Raw genomic sequence first — 24,055 nt, 5'->3', positions numbered from 1 at the left:
GCCTCAAAGAGCTCCACTGGCTCCTGATACTCAAGCGTGCATAGTTCAGACTCTTAAGCCACACCTTCAAAGCACTACATAGGTGCGCCTACTTTAACAGATACATTTCCTTTCACAAACCTCCCAGACACTGCCGATCGGCTGGAATCCTTCTTGCACACATCCCTCGCATACGCAGAACCAGATCTGGAGATCGAGCCTTCTCTTACGTTGCTACTAAAGCGTGGAGTGACCTCCCACTACACCTCCTCCTCTCTTCTTGAGTTTCACGAGAAGTTGAATACCTGGCTCTTCAGTTAGCACTACCACTCACGCTCGGCAAGGCTAAACTTACCTGCTCAGAGCCAGGATACTCTCCCAGGTGATAGTGTGCTATTACAAATAATATAACATAAAATAACAAATTATGCGTAAATAAAGGAAGTGAGCACCTTAAAAAAGCTTTGCAGCTGCTGGGTTAGTATAAATTAACATATATATATATATATATGTGTGTGTGTGTGTGTAATAAGTAAATACTAAAAAAAAATAAAGCATGATTGGAAGCTTTAGATGGGATTCAAAATATAGCACACAGGGGACAAAGAAACAAGCAGGGAAACGGATGCACTTTTTTGAATGCTAGACACAGGCTTAACAGGCATTGGCAAATATTGTTGGTCTTGCTTTGCTAGTGTTGAGACAGCCATGCAATCAACTTTGCCAATGCCCGATCAGTTTTGGTAAAATTATAGACAGACATGAAAATATTGCTTTTCAAAAAGGCTGCAGCGTTACGTTGTGATGTGGATCATGAGCGTTGCCGTGATGTGAAGACATAGCTTTTGTTTTGTCAAGCAATGTGGAAACCGTCTTGATAGTATAAAAGCAATGTTTTCAATACTTTCAACATGATCAGTTGCCACTATTGGTTTTGCTAATGCCGGCGGAGTTTAAAAGCCTCTGACACTGGCAAAGGTAATGGACTCTACCACTATGTAAAATGTCAGCACTCGATAGTGCAATAGGACAATATCTAAAGCATCACCAAGGCCATCATCTGATGTCTGGCACGCCACTGAGGAGCTTCAGGAGGGTAGGGATAGGGCGAGTCGTGGGGGTGTGAGCAGCCTCTGAAGACTAAGGCATACACCTCCGTGGAGTGCTAAACAAATATTGTAATTTAAAAAAAAGTACATTGACATTATCAGTGGAAGGCTACATCCTGGAATCAGTGGTTAAGAAATTGTGCTCTAGTTGAGAGATAAACACAAACAAAGAGAAACCCCCCATAATAAAAAGCAAATAACTGAATTTGACAAGAAACCCATATAATCATGATCTAAGGCTCAGTCTTTGTAACATTGTATACAGTGCTGCTGTCTGTAGTCAGTCCACAAAAAGAGTTCAGTTAAGTCAACAGTGGAAGGATACAATCGGAGGGTTGTGAGACAGAAGTGCTTATGAGCAAGACAAACTCAACAATAGGAAGGATATCATATCAAAAGCATACATCTCAGCTAGACAGTAAGGCACGCAACCGTGACTAAGGGGCTGACCAATAATACACTCTAAGTATATGTTTTGTAATGGGAACAATAGCTCTTGCCAGAAGACAACTAAAAATGTTTTTAGCCAAGACCTTAAAAAACAATGATATGCGCCTTCTTATATTCCTTCTAGCTCCCTGATCTTGGCGCTGAGTGCCTCCCTGCCCAGCCCTATTCCAGGCCCTGTCGCGCACTCATGCCACACTAATGTTCCCCTCCTACAACTGTGACAGCTTCATGCCGTCGGGCATCTTCTCTGTTCTGTCTCGCCCACACAGAGATCCTGCTCCGTGGTCACCTTAGGTTAAAGTGCTGATGAACCTGTCACTACCTCATCAGTGTGCCCAGGCTGCGGCGGTCGCCGTTGGGCAGGTTAAGGCTGCGCCTGTGTTGTAAACCCCCCTGCGTTGATGCCCGCCCTGCGCTGCCGGGCTTGATTGCTGTGCGTGGGCAGCTCGATGCCGGCAGTATTGCCCCCGTGCTGTGAGGGTGAAGCTCACACCTGCTCTGCAGTGCTCTGGGCCCGAGAAAGTCCAACTATTGCTGCCTGTACCCAATCTGTCCGCGTGAAGGACCTTTGCTTCGTTGCTGCCTTTAATCGACCCATTCTGTATGTGCGCCCGAGTCACTGAGCTCGTCCCTATCCATGTCCCATCTCTCTCAGTGGAATACACTTCTGATACTTTTTACATTAAGCTAGCAAAGCCAGCTCTCTTAAATGGAGAAGGAGTGACACATTATTTAAGTTTACAGTGGAACCAAAAACATAGGTTGTACATAGGCATTAAAACTCCACGTTAAACTGTAGAGTTTTAATTCCACTGTACAAATAAATAAGCAAGTAAACAAACCCTACGGTTCTACTGAAGTTTTCCCTGTGGCGGCTCTGTGGTGTGCGTGCAGCGATTTGATCGGACTTTGCAGCATCTGGATGACCTATTAGCAGATCACAGCCATGAGCCCTGCTCTCTCCCCTGGTGATGCGGATGCTGTTGGCCGAAGGCACTCTCCGTTTCGCTAAAGGGCGGCACTGCAGTACCTCTAGGGCACGTTTTCCTAAAAGCACTGAAGTTTGCAGAACAAGTGGGGTGGGGGGGGGGGAGGGGGCGGGGGTCTGCCACAGTGGGCTCCAGCCAGCAGCGCCCGGTCAGACTTCATTACAGCTTCATCACTTGCCGCTACCGCGCCTTCTTTCTTTGTGGGAATGTTATGTGTTATGTTATTGCCTTTTATATAGCGCCAAACTGCCCGGAGGCTTCGAGGCGCTGGAATACAGGCTGGAAAAAGAAAGCCCTGCTTATTGAAACCAGCTCTTGGAGTGTGCACGGGTGCAGAATTGTCCTGCAGTGCCGGACTCCTCGAAACTTGAACCAGGCAGCCAGGCACTGATATACTGCACTAGTTTGTTTTTAAATACTGGGACAAAAGTGCTAAAGGGACCTGCTGGTCTGAGGGACAGAGGCCCAAAGCCCTAGAGCACCAGCCACCGAGCTCACTGCCCTGATCTCTGTCCATGTCCCATCCACCCCGTAATCCATTACGGTGTTTGCCCCCGGCCACCGTTCCTGCCTGTGCCCCACCTCTCACCGCCCCTTTCCCGGCGCTCAGGTCCCATGCTTCGTTGTTGGGTCTGTCACTCCCCTGACACCAGCAGCACTGAGCAGAGTGTGACCCCCCAGGATCCTTGCCTGCACCTCATCCTTCCGACAGGTAGTTGTAGGACTCGAGTATGTTGCGTCATACTCGGTTGCTGTATGTGTGTATATGTATATGTGTATATATATATATGTGTGTGTGTATATGTGTGTGTATATATATATATATATATGTGTGTATATATATATATACACAGAGAGAGAGAGAGAGAGAGAAGCTTGCACTGCTGCTGCCCGTGCTTCACTTTTGTTGTTCGAGTGAAGCTTGGGTTGCTGCACTCAGCGCTGTCCCCGTGCTGTGTATTTGAGCGAATCATGCATTTCTGCTGTCCCCGGTGTTTACCAGTTTTGGGCGTTAAACTTGGGTTGCTGCTGCCTCGGGTGAGTCTGTTCTGCGTGTGAGGGAAGCTTGCATGGATGCTCTCTACAAATAGTGTGTGTGCGCGCGCAAAGGAAGCCTGCAACGCACCTGGTCTCTGCCGCGAAAGGAGTCTTGCTCTGCTGCCGACATTGTGCTGTGGGGAGGTGGGGATGCGCGTCTGTCCAGAGCGGTCCAAACGTCCTCAGCTTTGGCCTTTTCGCTGCTTGACTGATAGTACTTGTAAAGACTGACACTTGTACTCCCATCAAACTAAAACCTTTTTATCTTTTTCTGTTTTTTTACAGTGTTATTATGTCGCGGTAAAGCCGTAGAAGATTTTACTGGCCCCGACTGCCGTTTTATCAGTTTTAAAAAGGGAGAAACGATATATGTTTATTATAAACTAGCAGGAAGATCAGCGGAACTTTGGGCCGGGAGCGTAAGTAATGAACCCATCCTCTCCACGCGCACGTGTTTCCTCACAGGGCAGAGGGCCTTGAAGAGGAAGTGGCTCTTCTATGTCCTTGCCCTTTCTCCCTTTGGCCTGGCTGGGACTGCTGGCTGTGGTGGTGATGTCACTGCAATGTCTGCTTGCTCGGACCCCAGTTGAGACTGTCTCATTTTGATCGTAGTGCTGGGTTTTATGGCACTGTTATAACACTGAGATTCTAGGATTGACCTCCGCAGGGTTGGTACTCCAGTGTGGGCGCACCCAGGCCGATGCCTTGTCATGTATTATGCTGTTGTGTTATTCAACCGAACACAAATAGTTTTTAATGATGGATTTTCTTGTGTTTTATTTGATAGATTATGCCATTCTGATCCCTTTCTTCATGTACTGTCAAGGACTGTTCTGAACATGTCTTTAGATCATAAATGTTTAGGTAGCTCTGGTATGTAAGCGACTGTATTCTGAGGACTCGGAGTCTATATAGGCTACCTGTAAAGCTTATTAATGGTAATTTGGTGTATTGGGAGGTACTTTGTGGTTTTGTTTGGTGCTTTTTGAAGGTCTTTTGGGACTTTGTGTGATCCCTTGGGGCACTGGGAGGGTCTTTTCAGGGTTTTATGACTTTCGTTTGGGACATTTAGAGAGTTTTGGGGGTTGTTATATTACGAGGCTTAGTGTGGCCCTATTATGGAGATATGTGCAATTCTGTTGGGAGACTTTGTGGGGGTCTGGTGCAGTTGCAATTGTCTCCTGGGTGCTAGAGGGCTTTGTGAAGTCTCTTGGGGGCTTTGTTAGTAACCTTTTGGAATGTTGTGTTGTACTAGGCTTTGTGAATGTGCTGATGATTTTAAGGGGCTTTATGGGGATGTATTATGTTGGTAACAACGTTATGAGAGACTGGAGGGAACGTAGTGTTTTGTAAGTGTACTGTGTACAGTAAATGAGGGTTGTTGCCTTGTTATTTCCGTCCTTTCTTTGCATGTGTCCACACTCGCAGCAAGCACACTTATAAAACGAAACCCAGTAGACACCAACATTCTTCGTTAGCTTGGAAAAGGTTATCCACACTGGTAAAGATACACACGAATCTAAACGGGAGTCACTCACCTAGTGGGTGTGTTTTTTTTATTTTTTATTTTTTAAAAAATCTTGCATGGATGTAGTCTTAGTGGACAACGCTGATGAAATACGCCCCAGTCAAAAAATAAGGTTGTAAAAGCGCAACAAGTGTGGCTGTGGTTCTATAGTGCATAAGTGCATTTTAGCTGAGACATATAATCTGTTTATATTTTTTTAATGTAATTTGTTTATTTCTAACATTTTTCTATTCAAGACCTGAGTACTTAAGTGTGTACGCTCTTGATCCGTTTTATGGCTTCCATATGCCTGGCCTCTTCTACCATAGCCTGTCCTATGTTGAATATCATGAACTATTTCAGTCTGTCATTTTTTAAAAATGTTTATTGTGATACTCAACACATTTCAGTCTATCCTTCCCTCATCTGAACGTATTTTGTTTGATCTTAATTGCACCTCTGATGTCACTCCCTATCTGACCCGGCTGCGTTCACACCCAATCACTTCTCAATTTCAGTTTCATTGTTTGTGTATTGTCGTTATGTTTTACTACTTTCTTGCTCCTGCCTGTCCCTTTGAGTGCCGCAACCCGTGCTGACCAAGCTGCGACCTTGGGTCGGCCTCCCTGAGGTTTATTTCCTCTTCCTGTTACGCATCTGTCCCTTCCTGGCCCTGTTCTTGATCCTTGATAACTCATGATGTGAAGCTGTATCCCAGCGCACCTTCTCCAGGCCAGTTAGGAAGGGCTGGATTGCTCGCTCGTTGAGTTCTGCTTTTGCTCCACCTTCTTCTATCACCGAGTGCTGTTATTTATGTTGTGAGCATATGTAATCATTACTCTTTGGTTGCTTTGTACTGAATCTTTTATGTTCAAGCATGATGGATAAATGTTTTACAGAAACAAATTAAGATCTAAATATAAAAAAAAGGAATCTGTCTTTTCCTCTAAAATGTCATAAATATTGATCTAATAACTACAAGCCTGCTTTATACTATGGAGGTTGGACTGTCCGCCACCAAGACGATGGAGTAGCTCTGTCCTCCTGGTGGAGGTCCAGATGACCAAATTTATAAATGCCCATCTGGCTGGTGGACATTTGATGCACTGACTGGAGCAGCTGTCAAGGCAGCGTGTATCGGTGTACTGTAACTTTGCCGTACCCTACTGCAAAGTTGATTTTTTTTATTTTCAAATACAAAACCCCAAATCGTGATTTTTGTTTTTGAAAACAAAAACAAAAAAACAATGCCCTCTCGCCATGGACGTTTTCTCTCATGGCGAGGGGAGCAGTAGACTTTTTTCACTGCTCCTTACCGCTAGGGTTTTCCTGGCAGCGATGGGCGGTGAAAACTAACCTGTATGATCGCCCATCTAAACTAAGTGGGAATACATAGAGGTAAACTTCCGACGGCCCTTACTTCATTGCACAGTCAGCAGGGTCTAACCATGGTCTCCGCCTTGGTTACACCAAAGGGCCGACCGCATTTAAATTGAGAAGGTGGACTATTATGTTGATGGTAAGAATACTCCGTTGCAACGGAGTATCCTTGCCACCAACATATAAATCAGCCCCTGTGTTCCCTCCCATTCTTTACCCTCCTCACCTTCATGCTGGCTTCTAAATCTACCAAACCATTCATTATTGTGGCTTGATACGTAACAAAACAGGGTGTTTTAGCTACATTCACGGCAGATATGAAGAGTGTCTCTTCCCCTGGAGGATTTTGTTTGCTTACCTTGGTCCTTTCATGGTGTAAGCCTTGTGGGACCGCACTTTAGGTTGGCCGTGCTGTCCTCACTGCAGGATTCTTGGAGTTGAGGCATCTCTTGCTGTCTTTGGCATTATTTTTGGATTTGAGTTTCCATGGGCCTGAATCGGAAGTATTCTTTTTGTGCCTGTACCCTAGCTGTAACCCTCTCCCCTCCAGAAAGGGGACACAAAGATCATGATCCTGTGAAAGAAATATATTGCATTCATTTAGGGAAATACTTGGCTGCAAAGAGGTCCAAAGGTAATCAGGAGAACTGCCCAATACCAAACCATTCAGTTTCTGGTGACGCTGTCACTGCCGAAACCGTCATAATGGTCTTCCTTTTTTTCAAGACTTAACTGGTCATGAGATATTGGCTGCCCCCATTTTCAGGGGCAGATTTTTAGATTATCCACTAAAGATGTTTTTTACACACACATACTTTAAAAGGAGCTCCTTTAAATAGTCTATGGTCATCCTGCATTGCTGGCCTTTCTGGATCTGTGTTGGAAACCCTACTTTCAGTACATTGAGGTATTGAGTTGACCGACTGAGGCCCTCATTACGACTTCTGCAGTCTTTTTAAAAGACCGCCGAAGCCGCTGCAGTGTTTCCGCCCTCTGGCCCAGCGGAAACCTCACCACAACATTGATACTGGCTCGTAATCGAGCCGGCAGCAATGATGTGGTGCATCAGGTGCGACAGCACCTGTTGCCTTTCACTGCCTGTAATTCGGGTAGTGAAATGTGCGACGGGGCTGTCAATGGGGGCCCCTGCACTGCCCACGAGACCACCATACGAAGGCTGGCAGAAAGGGGACTCGCAATCCCAGCGCTGCCCTGGCAGATTGGGACCACTGAGACCACCAGGCTGTTGACAAGCGGCAACTTGGTGGTACCGACAGTCAGACCGTGGCCTGTCTGCATGGTCCTAATAGGGCGGTTGGACTGCCGCAGACAGGGCTCGGTCTTGAGATCGCCACACTTGTAATGAGGGCCTGAGTCCTTGGGCTATGGTAAGATTTAAAAGGTTAGTACTTCAGTAACCTTTCTGGGCTGTTCATTTAAATTCTTTTGTCTTTCTTGAAGTGTTGTGCCCAGCAGTACAGTACTTATACATTTCGCATAATAATACTTTGACCCTAGTATCATTCAGCCTTGAATGCCATTTAGGAGATGAAATAACCCTGCAATACGTGAAGCACTATCACCAATCGTCATTGCCTCCATTGACTTTTCCGAACACCTGGAAATACACTACCATTATGCCCCTGCTCAAGAAGCCATTGACAGATCCAGCCAGGCTTGACAACTACATGGCCACCACCCTCTTACCACATTCAGCAAAGGTCTTAGAGAAGTTTATAGTTTTGCGCCATACCGACCACCTCAGCAACTACCAACTCCTGGACGCCACTCAATCCAGATTCAGGCCCAGCCAAAGTGCAGAAACAGCACTCCTTGTCACCACCGACAACATCCACACGATCTTTGAGAGAGGAGAAATGGCAGCCCTCAATCTCTTAGACCTCTCAGCAGCATTTACCACAGTTTCTCTATCTCATCTCATCCTCATCAGGTGCTAAGACAAGATCGGCATCCAGGGATTGGCCCTCTGCTGGATTTGTTCCTTAATGGATAGAACGTAAGCTGTGAGCATGTCACACCGCTTCTCAGAAGCCAGCAAACTCACCTGTGGGGTGCCTCAATGTTCATCCATCAGCCTGACTCTTTTCATCACAAGTGATCCCTCTGGCCAACGCAATTGATGCACACATCAACATCCTCCCCTCTGCTGATGACATGTAACACGGGAAGAGTAAAAAATGCACTTTAAAAAAAAAGTTTTTACAGCGATTAATCTGTTCTTCTGTTCTTTCTTTTCTCTAGTGGGAATCCTTGGGGACTGATTTCATGCCTACAACCAATAGCTTAACACAGGGTCTTTCTCACGATCTTAGCTGAAGGCAACTAGAAATAGAATACATCTAACAACTCTCCACTCTGGTGGTGCACAGTCAGTGGACAGCGTCTGGCTTTGGGCCAACCCAGGAGGCGGGCCACCACGTGAACCTATCTCCATGGCGGAGCGATCACCCAGAATCCTGCACGTCGAAGGCTCGCGTTCTCTCATGGTTCATGTACCCTTTTGTGCTTCCAATAATCATAAAAGGCGTTCCTTCGAGTTAGGTTCAGCTGAACTGCTTGCAAAATTCAGGCTTTGCTGTGAGTGTGCACTGGAGAAATTATTATTATTAATCATGATAAGAAATTATATAATGTGGTGAGTCCTGTCCCTTTTAACGTGTCATTAATTTGTCACGTTTGATACAGTTTTTGTGTGCAGAATATGGATGGCCACAAGAGAGCTTTAAAGCGTGAATGCACTGATTGCCAAACACAACCAGTAAATGATCGAGAAGCATGCCCATAATGTGCCAAGACCACAGTTGGCGAGGGCCGAGGCTCTTTAGTTCATCTTGTTTCAGCCAGAGCATCCACCTGCAAGGTCTGTTTTAAGGCAAAGTACATCTTCGTGCCAGTTAGAAGACCCCGACATCTTCTGGTAGTTTACATCCCCACATGCAGCTCCTGGTCCATCGAGCCCCATTAATGCATTCATGGCGCTGCCCTCCAACCCCTTCGCGTTCGAGGGCTGGAGCTGGGCTCTAAAGGGGGGTGAGTTAGCCATTCCAGAGATCTTACTGGACACGGGCAACTGGTCACAGAGCACATTACTGGCCATCAGGTAGTTCAAGGCACGAATTCAGATTTTAAACCTAAACCCTTGGATACTGCAGAATGCTCAGCATTGCCGTATTTCACGTGTGCAACGCATTTGAAGCGCTTCTCTAAAAAAATAAAAATTAATTCTCAGTGGTGCGAATTCTTGATTAAAAGTGAATTATTAGATGACCTAGAAGTGTGTGGGAGTTGGGACATTAGAAGTGTCCACTTAAAAGGCAATGACAATTCTACAGTTCAGATAAAAACCCTACGTAAAAGCCATTGACGCCATTCGACATCGGAGGGATTTGTAAGAAATGAAAGCTTCCCTTTAATAGGCCAGGAAACCTTTAAAGCCCATATCTTTCACATGTAATTCCTACAAGAGCGCGTCGTATACGCCACAGACTGCTTTCCTGTTTTTACTTCCTATATCCTTAACTTGAGCTAAGCTTTACTTGCACAGGGTATGTCCATCTGGATCTCTACTGGAAACAGAAACACAGCACTGCTACCTTGCTAAATAGACACAGGAAGTATTTAAGAGGCACGTGGCCCTCACACAGCAGCCGGCAGCTCCCGATAAGTGAAACTTATCAGATGATTGCCTAGTATTGCAGCTGAGATTAGATAGAAAGAGGCCATAAACTAGTCTCCACCAGAGAAGGCCAACTCTGGAGGGAGCAAGAAGGCTGCAGGAACAGCCAGGAACAATCTCCTGGACGGCCATGTTAAGGACAGGGAGGTGAATTTTAAAAACGAGCTTTGACAAAGCCGATAGGTCTGGGTTTAATGCGGTTAAGCATGCAGTGTTGGCACATTTGAGTGAGAAGATGGGAGGAAGCCAACAGTGGCGACCAGAGTGGGCTATTGTTGTAAAGTAGTCCCTAGGGCTGTCAATGCAAGCACTGAAGTGGAGGTAGACATATATGCCCAAACAGCCAGTGGCAATAGGTGAGAGATGAATATTCCTCTTGGCGGAGCCAAGACATGATTGACAAGTGTCAAGCCAATGACTGAGAGAGGCTGGTTGAAGAAAGCTGGCGATTAAAAGGGGCAGACCCGAAGCACACTATGTATAGTTTAAGCAAGAGGTCTGTTTGACAGCTATACTGTTAAAACCCAGACTTAAAAAGACCCATGTCTAATTTATCATTTGGCCATGTGTGCCATTTGTGTGCATAATTCAACAATTATTACGGATGTTTTCAAGAGGTGTTTGCCAATGTGATCAAGAATTCTGCAACAGGCTCTATCCTAAAAATATGCTTAAGTCATCCTAAAATGACAAAATAAATGCACAGATAGCACCAGGATTAATCACCAACCATATGAGTTCCAGAAGGGTGCATTTGGGGGATACAGGACCCACTCCCCTCAGACGTAAAAGTTGCATAGATGAATAGCTCCCGTTCCATGGACCCCTAACTGCCTGGTGTCAGCGCTACATGAACTGTAAATTTATTGTGAGAGGCATGAATCACTAGTCGCACACTAAGTGGGCTAATTGGTCAACCAGCAAAAACAATTTTGGGACACAGGTTGCATGAGGAGTAGGAGTATGCGACACTCAGTGAGGAGCATCTTGGGATGCAAGGAGGAAGAGTATGGTACACTCGAGGGCGAGCACGAAAATGGGTCGGAATTAGAAAGACACAAGGACAGGGGTATAGAACCCCCAAGGAGGTGTATGGGACACACAAAGATGAGCATCATGGAACGGGGAGGCAGTGCATCAGCCACATAAGAAGAAGAAATGTGGTTCACACAAGGAGGAGGAGTATAGAATGTATAAGGAGGAGAGGTATGGAGCGTATTAGAAGGAGCTGCATGGAAGACACACGGAGGAGGGGTTCGCAAGGAGTAGCAGCATTTTGGAGCCACAGGGAGAAAGGTTATGGAGGGCACAAGGAGGAGGAGTAGCAGCATGGAACGTGCAAGGAGAAAGATTATGGAAGGCACAAGGAGGATGGGTATGGAACGTGCAAGGAGTAGCGCAGTATGGAGCGCACATGGAGAAAGGTAATGGAAGGCACAAGGAGGAGGAGTATGGAAAGCGCAAGGAGTAGCAGCAGCATGGAGCGCACATGGAGAAGGGTTATGGAAGGCACAAGGAGGAGGGGTATGGAATGCGCAAGGAGTAGTAGTAGCAGCAGCAGCAGCAGCAGCAGCAGCAGCATGGTACGCGCAAGGAGTAGCAGCAGTATGGAGCACACAGGGAGAAACGTTATGGAAGGCACAAGGATGACGGGTATGGAACGCGCAAGGAGTAGCAGCAGTAGGATGGAGCGCACAGGGAGAAACGTTATGGAAGGCACAAGGACGACGGGTATGGAACGCGCAAGGAGTAGCAGCAGTATGGAGCGCACAAGGAGAAAGGTTATGGACAGCACAAGAAGGAGGGGTATGGAACGCGCAAGGAGTAGCAGCAGCAGCAGCAGCATGGAACGCGCAAGGAGTAGCAGCAGCAGCAGCATGGAATGCGCAAGGAGTAGCAGCAGCAGCAGCAGCATGGAACGCGTAAGGAGTAGCAGCAGTATGGAGCGCACAGGGAGAAAGGTTATGGACAGTACAAGGAGGAGGGGTATGGAACGTGCAAGGAGTAGCAGCAGGATGGAGCGCACAGGGAGAAAGAGTACTGTGGGGCCCAAAAGGAGGTGACATTCTTTGGCACGGGGGAGGAGGAGCCTGGGACACATAAGGCGCAAGGGACATACAAGAAAGGGGTGTGAAGGAGGGCATTGCACACTATACACAATAAACAAGCGATTTCTGCAGGAACAAATACAGCCATCACGTGGTTTTAATTTCCTAAGTTAATTTTAGGTGCAGAGCGAGACTCTCATCTGATCAACCCCTGAAAAATATGGGGATGTAGGAGTCAAAAGCACCGTCATGGTGTATTTTACAAAAGGTTTAGTCTTTCTTTTTTAACGCATTAGCTATTATATTTAAAACCTCATGTAAAACTTAACCACAAAGTGAGTTCTGGATGAAGTGGGCAATAAAACTCCAGGTTAACGGAACACTGAATGGGAACACAGCCTACGACTGAGCGCTGCAGGGGCATGAGTAAATCCGCAGGGGCATGAGTAAATCCACAGGACCATCGTTTAGGGAAAATGACAATTCACCGATATGTCGTTGAGGTTTCTGTCAAGTGGCCTCGACCTAAGAAGGGGGTGAAGCCTTGTTTGGGTTAGTCACCCTTCTGATAAGATTAACGCAAGTAATACGTTCCTGTATAACTATTGCTAGAGCCGATTCAGATATTTTGTAGCTCTGTTAACCTTTGTTTTTTATGCCTAGCGCATAATGTAATGAATTGGTTGTGGGGGCTCCTGAAAGCTGACAGATGTACATGTGGGCTCAGTGTAGACGGCTGCTTCTAGTTTTTATAGTTTCATAGCATTTACTGTGAGCTGCTTTAACCCCATTTTGACATGAAGAGCAGACGGACTTAGAGCGTGTACTGTGCAGCACATCACAACATTTCACAGGTGACTTGTCACGCGCCACTGGCAGGCCGCATAGCTGGTACAGATCGTGCAGACGTCAGCCTAGGTCCAGACAGGTCTTCGTTTGTAAAGGAAGAATGCCAGCGCCCGGAACTCTGCCCAGAAGCCTGCAGCCGGCGCTAGTGAATGTCTGCCCGCCGGGTACTAAGTCTGCCCAGTGTTGATCCAGCTCGTACCTCTTTAACCCAACACCAGACAATCCCTGCCCCTTCATCTCACACTTGCAGGTTACTGCTTCCTCCCCCTCCGACAATGTTTCTGTCTGTCTCTTTCTCCTTCTCTGCACTTCGTCTTCTCCCTCTCTTCCTCTCGGTAAATGTCTGGTGAAAAATAAGTGCCAGCCCCCAAAAAGGAGTGTCATTGTGCCCCACCGGCTCAAATTAAGCACTGTGCCTAGGTCTCAACATTGGTGGTTTATGAATTGTAGTGCACATCTGAAGGGTTTGTGATTAATCTGTCATGCAGATCCTTTTTTGGTGTGACTGTATATGTGTCATATGATCGCCGTAAGGGAGTGCGGAGAGGGGGCTGGGTGTTTCACACTAGTCCCACCCTAGAGTGTGACATTTACTTGAGTCAGGTCATTGAACCTTGGGTTGTGCTTCGATCACCTTCCTTTGTTGGAGGGGGCACAATTATCCGTGAGCATCATGTTGGCTGTGAGGAGAGTCGAACATTGGTGATTGGGGAGTCGAAATTAACTAGGGAAAAGCTTAGTTACCTTATGTCAGCTGTTTGTTAGTTTGGGTGATAGGGTATTTGGTATTTTGGTTGGTTTGTTGAAGTATTTTCCTATATTTGAGGTCTTATGCTGTAACTGATTTGTGTGAGATGGCGTGCTCTTAACCAGTGTTGGAAGGTATTGTCCAGGCAGTGACTGTTCCTGTGTCCATAAGAAGTCTTACGGTAAAAGGCTCTGAAACACAGTTTTTTTCCTTCTGTCTTTCAGCCTTTCTCACGATAGAAATAAGCCTTTACATTTGCTACCCAAATTGATACTTACTTTCTCAGAAGAGGCGACAATGTACTCTATTCAAATGAAATATTTTTTCAAGTTATTTTATTAAACACACTCGCAGAATGCCCTACGGATTCGTATCAAGCCTGGCAGCTTGAATGATAATGGGAGTAGTAGATTATGACCTTTGCATGACCTTGATAATGAGTCACTTGCATATGTTGTGTATCTGTCCTAGACTAATTGACCCAAGGAAACTGTTTTTGAGGCCCGAATTCAGCACCATGATGCAGGAATAACTATCAAGCTATATGTTTGTTATAATTTCTTAACATTGCTTCAAGCATTTTACCAATGCAAACGCTTTTACCGGTTGAGTACGTGGCACGGTAAAGTCATAGAATCATAGAATTAATTATGATGGTGTATGTGGTCGTGGTCACTTGGGCTGCTGTTCAGTTTTAGCATCATCAGGTGGTATATTAACATGTACTCTCTAGGGGCTTCAGGGGCTCTAGAAGTTAACTAGATGTTATTGTTCAAGGCTTTGTATTAGCTAGCAGGTGTCATGTGTACAATGCCTGATGGAGGTGGACTGAGCTTTTAGTTTCTGGACTGAATACCCATCTCTGCTATAATGTGTAGTATTTCTTTGGTAAGTAGCTTTTTAATGTACTTGGTACTGTTTATGATGGTGATTATTGTTCATGATTTATGATGGTGTTTACCAGCTTTAACTGTGGACAGTAGAAATAATATTGTATCACTCCGATTAATGAGGTATTTTAGTTAGTGCTAAGTCTTCAATCTGAAGAGCTGGAATTGAGCGCTCTATATAGGAACTGTTCTAATGTAGTCAGTGTGACTTGTTATAGTTATTAGAGGTATGGCTTGCTGTTATAGTTCTTAACTTAGGAAAGCAATACATATTAACAAACTGTAGTCAGAGAAAGCCATGAAAAATATTTTAAAATTAAGCATCATTTTTTCAGTTATATCATTAGCTGATCCATCAGTCCATTGCAGCCGTGTAAGAGAGAAGAAAGAGGCGGAGAAAACATTAATTCTGGAGTTAAGTGCCCCACTGCATGTTGTACCCTGTGAAACCTTCTTATGGCGTAACCTAGAAATCCATCATAAGGTGAATTGGTGTAGTGGATTCTTGAGTTACCTGTAGGCCTGACTAATGCTGCCCTTTGAAGTAATGAACACTTGGAGGATACTCTGATTTACTAACCCCCTCCCAAGATGTTTAATTTGTTCATCTCAGTTCTTTGCGTCATGGGAGCCACCAAGATACCTCTCTTGTGTGAGTTATTACACCTAGTAAAAAAAATTGATATGGACGTTCAAGGGCACAAGTTGAAAACCTAGTGGGCCTGCTCATCCCCTCTCCTCCCCTACGTTTGTAAATCAAGCTCTTTGACTTGTAATAGTAACACCCATTATATTTATCGGCCGATGAAGCTGAATGTGCTTTTTTCATTCATTATTTATGGAGCACACTTACGCGCCAGAGAGCATCATGGAGCTTACAAGTAGCCACTTCAAACGTAAGACCTGAGAGCAAACAGAAAGGAAAGAAAAGATTAGCAGAAAAATAAACTTTTGACTGCTTTCTTGAAAGCTAGATGATGCTGCAGAGAGTGTAAGTGGATTGACAAAAACTCCACAACCTATGTCCAATGTAACTGGGCTATCTACCCTAGTGGGCAATAATTTGATGCATCAGATATGGAGCTGGACACATTAGTTGGAGTGGAGAAGATCTGTTGAATTAGAAGATGCTACCATTACTAGAGTGGGCTCTTTACATAAGGCAAATGTTCTTGAATTGAATTCTCTTCTTCATAGGCAACCAGTGTAACTTATTCCTGGTGTGTGGTACATGATTCACTTTTCTGTTTTATTGCCAGGCGGTCTCCCAGCACAGGGTGCCATGAGTATTCTAGTTGAGGTGTAGAGTCTGTCAAGCAGAGCATCTACAAGATCTGATGATCTGGGCCAGACTCTTGGCCTAAATGTTGTGCAACATATTGACTGGAACAGTGGTAATGCTAGGGGCTGAGAGCGAGCCTTCCAGAAAGACGTGACCCAGATAGCCACAGTTGCCATAATTTCTATCCCCCGTACCTAATCTTGATTATGGCATGATCCACCCTGTCAGCCGTGACGGCTATCTCCAGCACCCGCAACGTCCTATGCCCCCTCTATCTACGATGCATCTCGGCTTATCCAAAGTAACTGCCAGCACCGATTCAGTCCCTCTGCCAAGATGCAAGTCCAGCTGCCCAGGACCTGGTTCTCCTCCAGGAAGCCTGAATTTTCTCCAGCTTTTTATTCATAACAGGGAGTGGAGTGATGGAGTGGCAGCTGCGCACAACAGCACTATGAGGTGTGTCCTTTTTCGTAGGGGAGTAATTACACCAGTTTTCCACTGTGGAGGGGCATGCCTTATGTACGGGGTGAGAGTCAGAATTTGTAAAAAGTGCAGAATAATAAGCAGTCACTAGAGACTGAAAGATCCAGTCAGATAGCACCTACTGAGATGGATTTAGTTGGATGTCTAGACTTGATGATACACGTAAAGAACACATTATAGATGCATCAGTATTAGTCATTTGTTTACATTGTGCATATGTTTAAAACCTCAGGGTAAATGTGTACATGGGGTCTCAGAACCCAAGGGTCATTCTATATTCAAAGCTCCCACCAATAAAATGGGCAAGATAATCATACTTCACAAGCTCAATCTAAAAGGCTCTAAAACATCGTTTCTTTCCTTCTGTCTGTCAGCCTTTCTCATGAGAGAAATCAGCCTTTACATTGGTTCAAGCAAAGAGCAAGATTGTTGTAGAAAGTGGAATGTATCTAGTCATTAAGAGATGTACTGGACAACCCATCAGAGGCCCCCTACTCAAGGCTGCTGCCATTCTTCACTCCCTCACAACTTGTTATGCCTCCACCTGTCCACATTCCACAGTAGACACACTCCATTCCCTTGGCCCTACCAATATTCTACATGTCTGTCTGAAATAAACTTCATAATGGCTGGAAGCCGGCAATTCCTACATTTCAATCTTGTAGTGACCTGTAGTATATTTTAAATAAAGGAAACCATATACACCGAAATGCACGTGTAGCAGAGCATCAAACAGTGATCTCAGTTACAGTTTAGATGTAGGGCGTAGGATTAAGGTTTCATGTTTAGTGTTTGGACTGAGAGTGAGTAATGTAGTCGGGATAATTGTCAGTCCTTTCCAGTTAGGTGATTTTTATATTTTAAGTTTGGTGGGTTGCTGTAGGAACCTTTTCTTTTGTTTCAGTATGAGAATTGGCCCTCATCTTTAATCTCACATAATATGATCAGATTGGGTATGACGGGTCAATCACAATGCAGTAAACAACTTTAATTTTATGGCAAGAACAGAGTTAAGAAGAGTTGTCCCCGTGTATCTGATGAGGGTTTTTTGTTGGTGTCCTCCCAAGGATGCTTCTCCTTGCCATGTGAGCTTTTGGGTTCTTCGTCCATGTTCCTGAGCTTTGTGGAGCTTCTAGACTTGTCACACGTTTCGATTCAGCGGTTCTTCCTTAAGTCATCAGCCATCTTCCGTGGTACCACAGTGGACACAGTTGGTTTTGCGGAAATTTGTTTACTTCCAGTTGAATGCTACTGAACAAAATCGTTTTCTAGGATCAAGTGTCATCTTGTAAGAGTCTATGAAGAGCCTTTCTTTAATGAGGATACCCCGCCCCCTGCACACATTGTTGAGTGTGTGGAAAGGGTGCATGTTCTCAGTGAATTGTGCCCTTGTTTGCCTTGAGCCCACTCACCCATTACTTGGTTCCCCTTCTGTTCATCTCCATGGGTATTGTCACAGCTGTGGGAGTAAATGGTATATTTTTCATGTACTCCTTATTGGGCTTGAGCAAAATTCGATTAGTATCCTTTGCTAAAATTACTTTAAATGCCTCAAAAAATAGATCAAATGATGCGTTATTAAACAAAATGCCATTCTGCAGATTTACCCTTTTCTTTTCTTTTTTTGTTTTTGTTTGATTAAATGCATCCTTGTGTGCATTTGGGGCATTAGTATGCATTTCAAGCTTTTAAAAAAAAGTGCCAAATCGAAGTTGATGCTAACAGCTGCTTTCTTTTTGTTCTTGTTCCTCTACGTCATTGGTTCCCAACCTGTGGTCCGGGGACCCCTGAGGGTCCACAAAGCCTCCTTTGGCGGTCTGTGACTGCTTAGAAAATGAAATAATTTTAACAGATTAATGAAGTGCATATAAATAAAGTGGCTAAATGTACAACTGAACGTTTTAAAATGTGCTATAAATGTCAAGGAATTTGAAATTCGAGGCAAAAAATTAAATTAGTATCCTCCAGATTGATGTGTGGGAGCAGTGCAGGTGCGTCAAACAGAATATAGTAAGGACGATGTGTGGCTCCAAATGAATTCAGAGAAGTTCTTATCATTTTTTACATTTATTTTTTTACTTATAGTTGTTTGCAGATTCTATAAAATATGTTAGCATTTGTATATTTGCGTGATGAATGCTTGTTTCTGTGTATTGTTTTGCGTTTCAAATCATCAACAATGTTTAGGCCGGGGTCCCCGGCTTCCAGTAATGACTCAGTTCGGTCGGGTCCCCAGATTCGTATAATATTCAGTGGGCATCCCCGGGTTCCTGGAATGATAGAGTAGGGGTCAAAAGAAGTCAAAATGTTGGGAACCACTGCTCTACATTGTTCCTGTCCTCCTACCATAGGACTTTTACCCAAACGAAATCTCACGCATGCAACGTGGCGTAATGTCGGGCATATTTAATAACAAACGTAATGCAAAGTGCTGGAAATTACGTGAAATTTTCCGGGCATAAACAAAATTTCAGCCTGGCCTCGTCCTTATACACGAAATGGGTAGAGCTCATACTTGGAAAGTTTTGGTGACTTAACTAACACAGGTGACCTTTACCTTCAACACGTTTTCCATCCAGGTTTTCAAACTCCTCTATTATTTTTTACTAGATTACGACTAAATCAAATTACACAGACACTCTGCAGCTCTAAATATTGCTAATATGGGGACACATTAGATCTCAAATAAATAATTGCACCAGAGATAAGAAAGATCAATTCTACATAACATTAGTGTCATAAACAGTTTGAATAGGATTAAAACTAGCAGCCTTTAATTCCAGCTGTCGGGTCATTACCCCATGTAACCTACGACTTAATTTAGTAATAATCTTTCATGCCTATTCATGAATACATCAAATGAAAATAGTTGTGTTTTTAACGCAAAAAGAAATTGTATCAAAATCCCTTTTCCTTAAAGTTGTTGTCATATATTTTCAATGAAAGCAATATATATATATATTTTTTTAACATTTTGGCCCCAGTTGTAGACAGCAAGATAAGCTTACCTTCTCGAGGTTAGGTGAGTGGCTGGCATAATGGACTCCGAGCGGTGGGGGGGGGGGGGATTTGAAAATATGCTGGTCCAGGGTGATGATGTGAAGCCTCCTTCCTGGATAGCATCTTTGAGGCCTTGGTGTCATAGACAGGATGAAGTGGAGCCGGCCTAGGAGCTAAAGCAGTGGACAGGAATACGCAGTTCCCCAGGTCCCCATATCATTTCAGGACAGCACTTCGCTTTGGAGTACTCGCCCTATCACCATCCGTGCCACACGCCTCCATGTTAATGTTTTTCCAGACAATCTCAGGAGATAAATCTCAGATTCTTTATTCTTTGGGTTTTATTACCAACCTGTTTTTTTTTACAAAAAGTTTAACTTTTATGTTCTTTGAAAAATATGTATATTTATGATTTCTTCTCTAAACGGGGGCTGGGGGGATTGCCTAGCATATAACCCTCCTTACTCTTTTTCTAAATCTTAACCTCACTGTTTCCTTGTAGTTTAATCTTAGCCTTACTCTCAAACTAATACTCCATTTAATCTAACAATTACTGTAACCTTTAATCTACCTTTTCCCTTTGTTCGCTGAGACTACTGCTAAAGCCTGTCTGTGTCCTAACACTTACATTTATTCTGGTGTGTTCCATTTTACCTTGCCATTGACCTAAGCCTTAACTTGTCTAATTTCTCCGTTGTCGTTACTTGTGCATTTCTCAACAGTTTTGTGTGCATTGTTTTTGCCGTTCCCTTTTCACCAGAGAATTTACACCCTTTATGATGATATCTCCCTGTTATACAATGAGCTTTCCCACACAGCGAAGGCACAAGTTTAACGCGTCTCCTGACACACATTGTTTAGTGTAGAAGTATAGATGGTGAAATAAGTTTCTAAACAAATGTATTTTTTCCGAACTTTTTTTCTGTCTTCTTTAATAATAAAAATCGATTTTTCTTATTGTACAGATTGGCAGCAATTTTGGATATTTTCCACCCCACCTGCTTGAAATAAACCATGTGTACTCTGGTGAGGAGCGAGAGTTTGAAACGGATGTAAGTATTTAATGAATACCTTCGAAAGTCAAATGTTATAATATGTAATCTGTATGCACCTGTGGGTATGTGTCTAACAAGGGATACTGATTGCAATCAGAATACATAGGTTTACATTTCTTGAAAAATTGTTTGCTAAAACAACTGACAATGTTGAGATCCAGAGGATATATGTGATTCTGTGGCTGCAGCATTTAACAAATAATTTTGGATTTACTGCATTTGCAGCATAATTTACCGCAACATTTACAGATTAAAAAACAATTCTAGTGAAAATGGATTAAAATGATACTGCCATTGAGTGTGCCATTTTCTTGGAAGTTTTTTTTATATAATCAGTAAACATTGTTGCATAATTTACTCCTCCATGCCACATAAGGCTAACTGTCCAGTGTTAAAGCTCTGCATAGTGGTTTGGAGGCTGCCATGGTGATAAGGAGCCGTGAAATATTTCCCAGTTAATTGTGAAATATGTGTTTTGATACCATTATGTTTTGTACAATAAAAACACCTGTTGAATGCCATATATGCTTTATCAAGGAGTTTGCACAAACGTTTGCTTACAAAGGAAGATACAACTAGGTGTAGATGCAGGCCTCTAATCCAAATTGTGCCCACTCTAGTCTCCATAAAGTGCAGGGGCTTTCTCATCTGTTAAAATGACATCTCATTGAAAAGCAATATTGGATGCAAGCTGCATCTTACAACTACAGTATTTTGGCACCGCCTCATCCCTAGACAAGTCGCTGGTGAGGACATGGAAGGATGCTTTCTATAATGTAGTTGTTGTTGAGTAAGCCAATGGAGGCTAGTAGGATTCCTGCATTCTCCGGAAAGGTATTTGACGTTTTACCGACACAACTTGAAGGTTGAGACATTGCTACTAGATGATGCCTCAGTAGTCGGGAGTTGAAGGGCTGATTGATAAAAATATCACCTGTTCGTACCATTTGGCATAAGAGAGAGAAACAAGTTCACCTTCTGTGTCTAAAATATGTTTTTATTTCAAACCCCATTTACAAATGTGTTGGGTTAAATAGAATTAAAAAACATTCTAAATATTTGTTCGTTTTACTGCAGAAGAGGGACAAACCAGCTGAAAAATATTAGCAAATGGAGTTTCATGCTTTCTACTAGAACATTTTGACAGGTTATTAAAGTAATTTTTGTAGCTGTGCCTGTTGAACAAATAAAGGACTGTTAAAGGCTGATAACTTGGATTGGAACTACAAAGTTTTAATGAAATGCTCAGTACAATAGGTAAATACTTTATAAGATTCTATGTTTCCTGCTTCTTTTACCTTAGCAGCACTCTGCTACCTTATTTGTTGCCCAAAACGTATTAAAGTAGAGGTGTTGGGAACAGTGAGTTTGTAGAATCACACATGTAGCCAGCGCCTGGATACCCTCACAGGTGACAAGTCAAGCTCAACGATTTGATTGATTAACCAACTGCATTGGCTCTTGACTTGCAGAAGAGCCAGGAATTAAATGAACTTTGAGATCAATACATTAAAAATAAGTCTCACTGCTGGTCAGCCGTGACGTCAAATTGGGTAAAATTGACAGGATGACAGTGTGCGCTAAGGTAGCCATTTTAAAAATGCTAAATGCTCAGTTTATTCCTATTTTGTTTTGGGTGACTGGGTCAGGTGTGAGAGCGCCACTGAGGCAGTTGAGCTCGTATACTATAGTCTCTTAGCATATTATAAATGTTTTCTCCTGGTGAAGTCTAAATGGTTCAAACAAATCAAGAGAAATAATTTTACACTTATGAATGAGAACACAAATTGGACCAGCAAATAAATGCTGTCTAATTAACAGTATCAAACCAGTTGCTTTTATCTTTCTTGAAATACAATGCTTTTAAAATGTACTATTGTGTAGCACACACGAGCCGGTTTGTTTGATTTAGCATGCTGGTAACATTTGCAGAATCGGTTATCTGACTATGTGATTGGTGGGGATTTTGGAGAGTGAGTTGTGACAGACTGTGGCATGGGCATTTATAAGCCTTAGGCATGTGGTAACTAATGGGGAAGAGAATAGCTTTCACACAATAAAATGTGTGGTGTGCAAAGTAATAGTGGTATCAGCTGTTGTGAACCTATTGACTCACTGGAGTGCCACAACCCCATGCACCATCACAAAGAATGGGTGCCTTCGCCCATAAAGCATGGTGGGAGCAGAGTCCATGGAACAATACTGTTATTTAGTAGATGCTCCAGATTTCTCTCCAGGTACATTTAGCCTGTTCACCATTTCAGGTTTGAAGTAAATTTACTTGTTAGCCTTCAGAGTAGAGGTGGGTGAAACTCCCTTTTTCAGTCTGCAGTGAACATATGTGAAACTGCGGGCAGTTCTTCCATTTCCACTTGCCTGGATTGAAGCCAGCATTGGCAAAGCCAATAGGTCTTGCTTATGCAAAGGCAGTTGGGTTTGCCAGTGTATTTTGGCATGTTCTACCTCAGTGTGGCTGCTGTTCAGCGTGGCTAAAAGTTAGTGGGGAGTCTTGGAGTGGGGAATCTTTGTGTCTTTGGGTGGGGAGTCTTGGAGTGGAGTAGCATAGAGTGGCATAAAGCGCAGTGAAGCAGTGTGTCTTGGATGGAGTGGAGTGGCATTGAGTGGAGTAGAGTATCATACAATGGAGTAACATCAAGTGGAGCAGAGTATTGTACAACAGAGTGTTGTACAATGGTGTGGTATAGAGTGGAGTGGCATAGAGGGAGTTGCACACATTGGCGAAGACGGAGTGGCATAGAGTGGAGTATAGTGTCATAGCATGGAGTGTTGTGGAATAGAGTGTCTTAGAGTGGCATAGAGGGAGTTCCGTACAGTGGCGTAAAGTGTTGTTGTGGAGTAGATTGTCATAGAGTGTCATCGAATGGAGTGGTGTAGTGTCATGGAGGGAGTAGAGTGGAGAAAGTAGTTGAGAGAGTCTCATAGCATTAGAGTGACCTGATTTTGAAAAACAAAAACTGGGACATTTAGCAAACCTAGAAGAAGGCCTGTACTTTTACATCAGCTGAAGATCCTAAAATGACTCAAATGACAGCGCCCACAAACATCAAATCACAGACAAGGCACTACGGAACTAAATTAAAAACAACTTTTAGAGTGAGCCTCGTGGGTATTAGTTAAATTGTGTTCTGATAAGACCTGCTAACTTGTCCCAATTCTGAGCATTTAAAAACCTGCCTCCCTCTATTTTCTGTCGATCCTCTCTGAAAACTGGGACAAGCTAAAATTGTCAAAATCTCCTGTGAGCTGGTGAAAGACCCGCAGTGTCCCGACAAATACGGGACGTCTGGTCACCGTACATAGAATGGAGGGCCGTAGAGTGGAATAGTATGTTCGTTTGTTCGTTAAACTTTATTTCGGCAAATATTGCCATAAAAGTCAAGACAAGAGATAAATACAACATACATATATACATTTCACAATTAAATATAAGATACAATACATACAGTTGGCAAGAAATATATGGATGTCTCCATGATTAAGCAGTACCGCGTATAAAAATATAAATAACAATTTATAAATTAGTTAAAAGC

At 43.6% G+C, this 24,055-nt stretch overlaps 1 protein-coding gene across 2 annotated transcripts in view; it reads left to right on the top strand.

Moving 5' to 3' along the window:
- The window catches only part of MIA3 (MIA SH3 domain ER export factor 3), a 441,987-nt gene that overhangs the window by 13,167 nt on the left and 404,765 nt on the right, over nt 1-24,055 (top strand). For both annotated transcript variants that reach the window (XM_069233852.1, XM_069233851.1), the window contains exons 2-3: nt 3,851-3,984; nt 20,415-20,501. In XM_069233852.1, the coding sequence (XP_069089953.1) occupies nt 3,851-3,984; nt 20,415-20,501 (221 nt within the window). The remainder of the gene's footprint in view (nt 1-3,850; nt 3,985-20,414; nt 20,502-24,055) is intronic.

Source organism: Pleurodeles waltl, chromosome 5 (genome assembly GCF_031143425.1).
Source record: "Pleurodeles waltl isolate 20211129_DDA chromosome 5, aPleWal1.hap1.20221129, whole genome shotgun sequence".
Taxonomy (NCBI): Eukaryota; Metazoa; Chordata; class Amphibia; order Caudata; family Salamandridae; genus Pleurodeles; species Pleurodeles waltl.
Note: the sequence above shows the minus strand (reverse complement) of the source record. Positions and strands in the feature narration are given on the sequence as shown.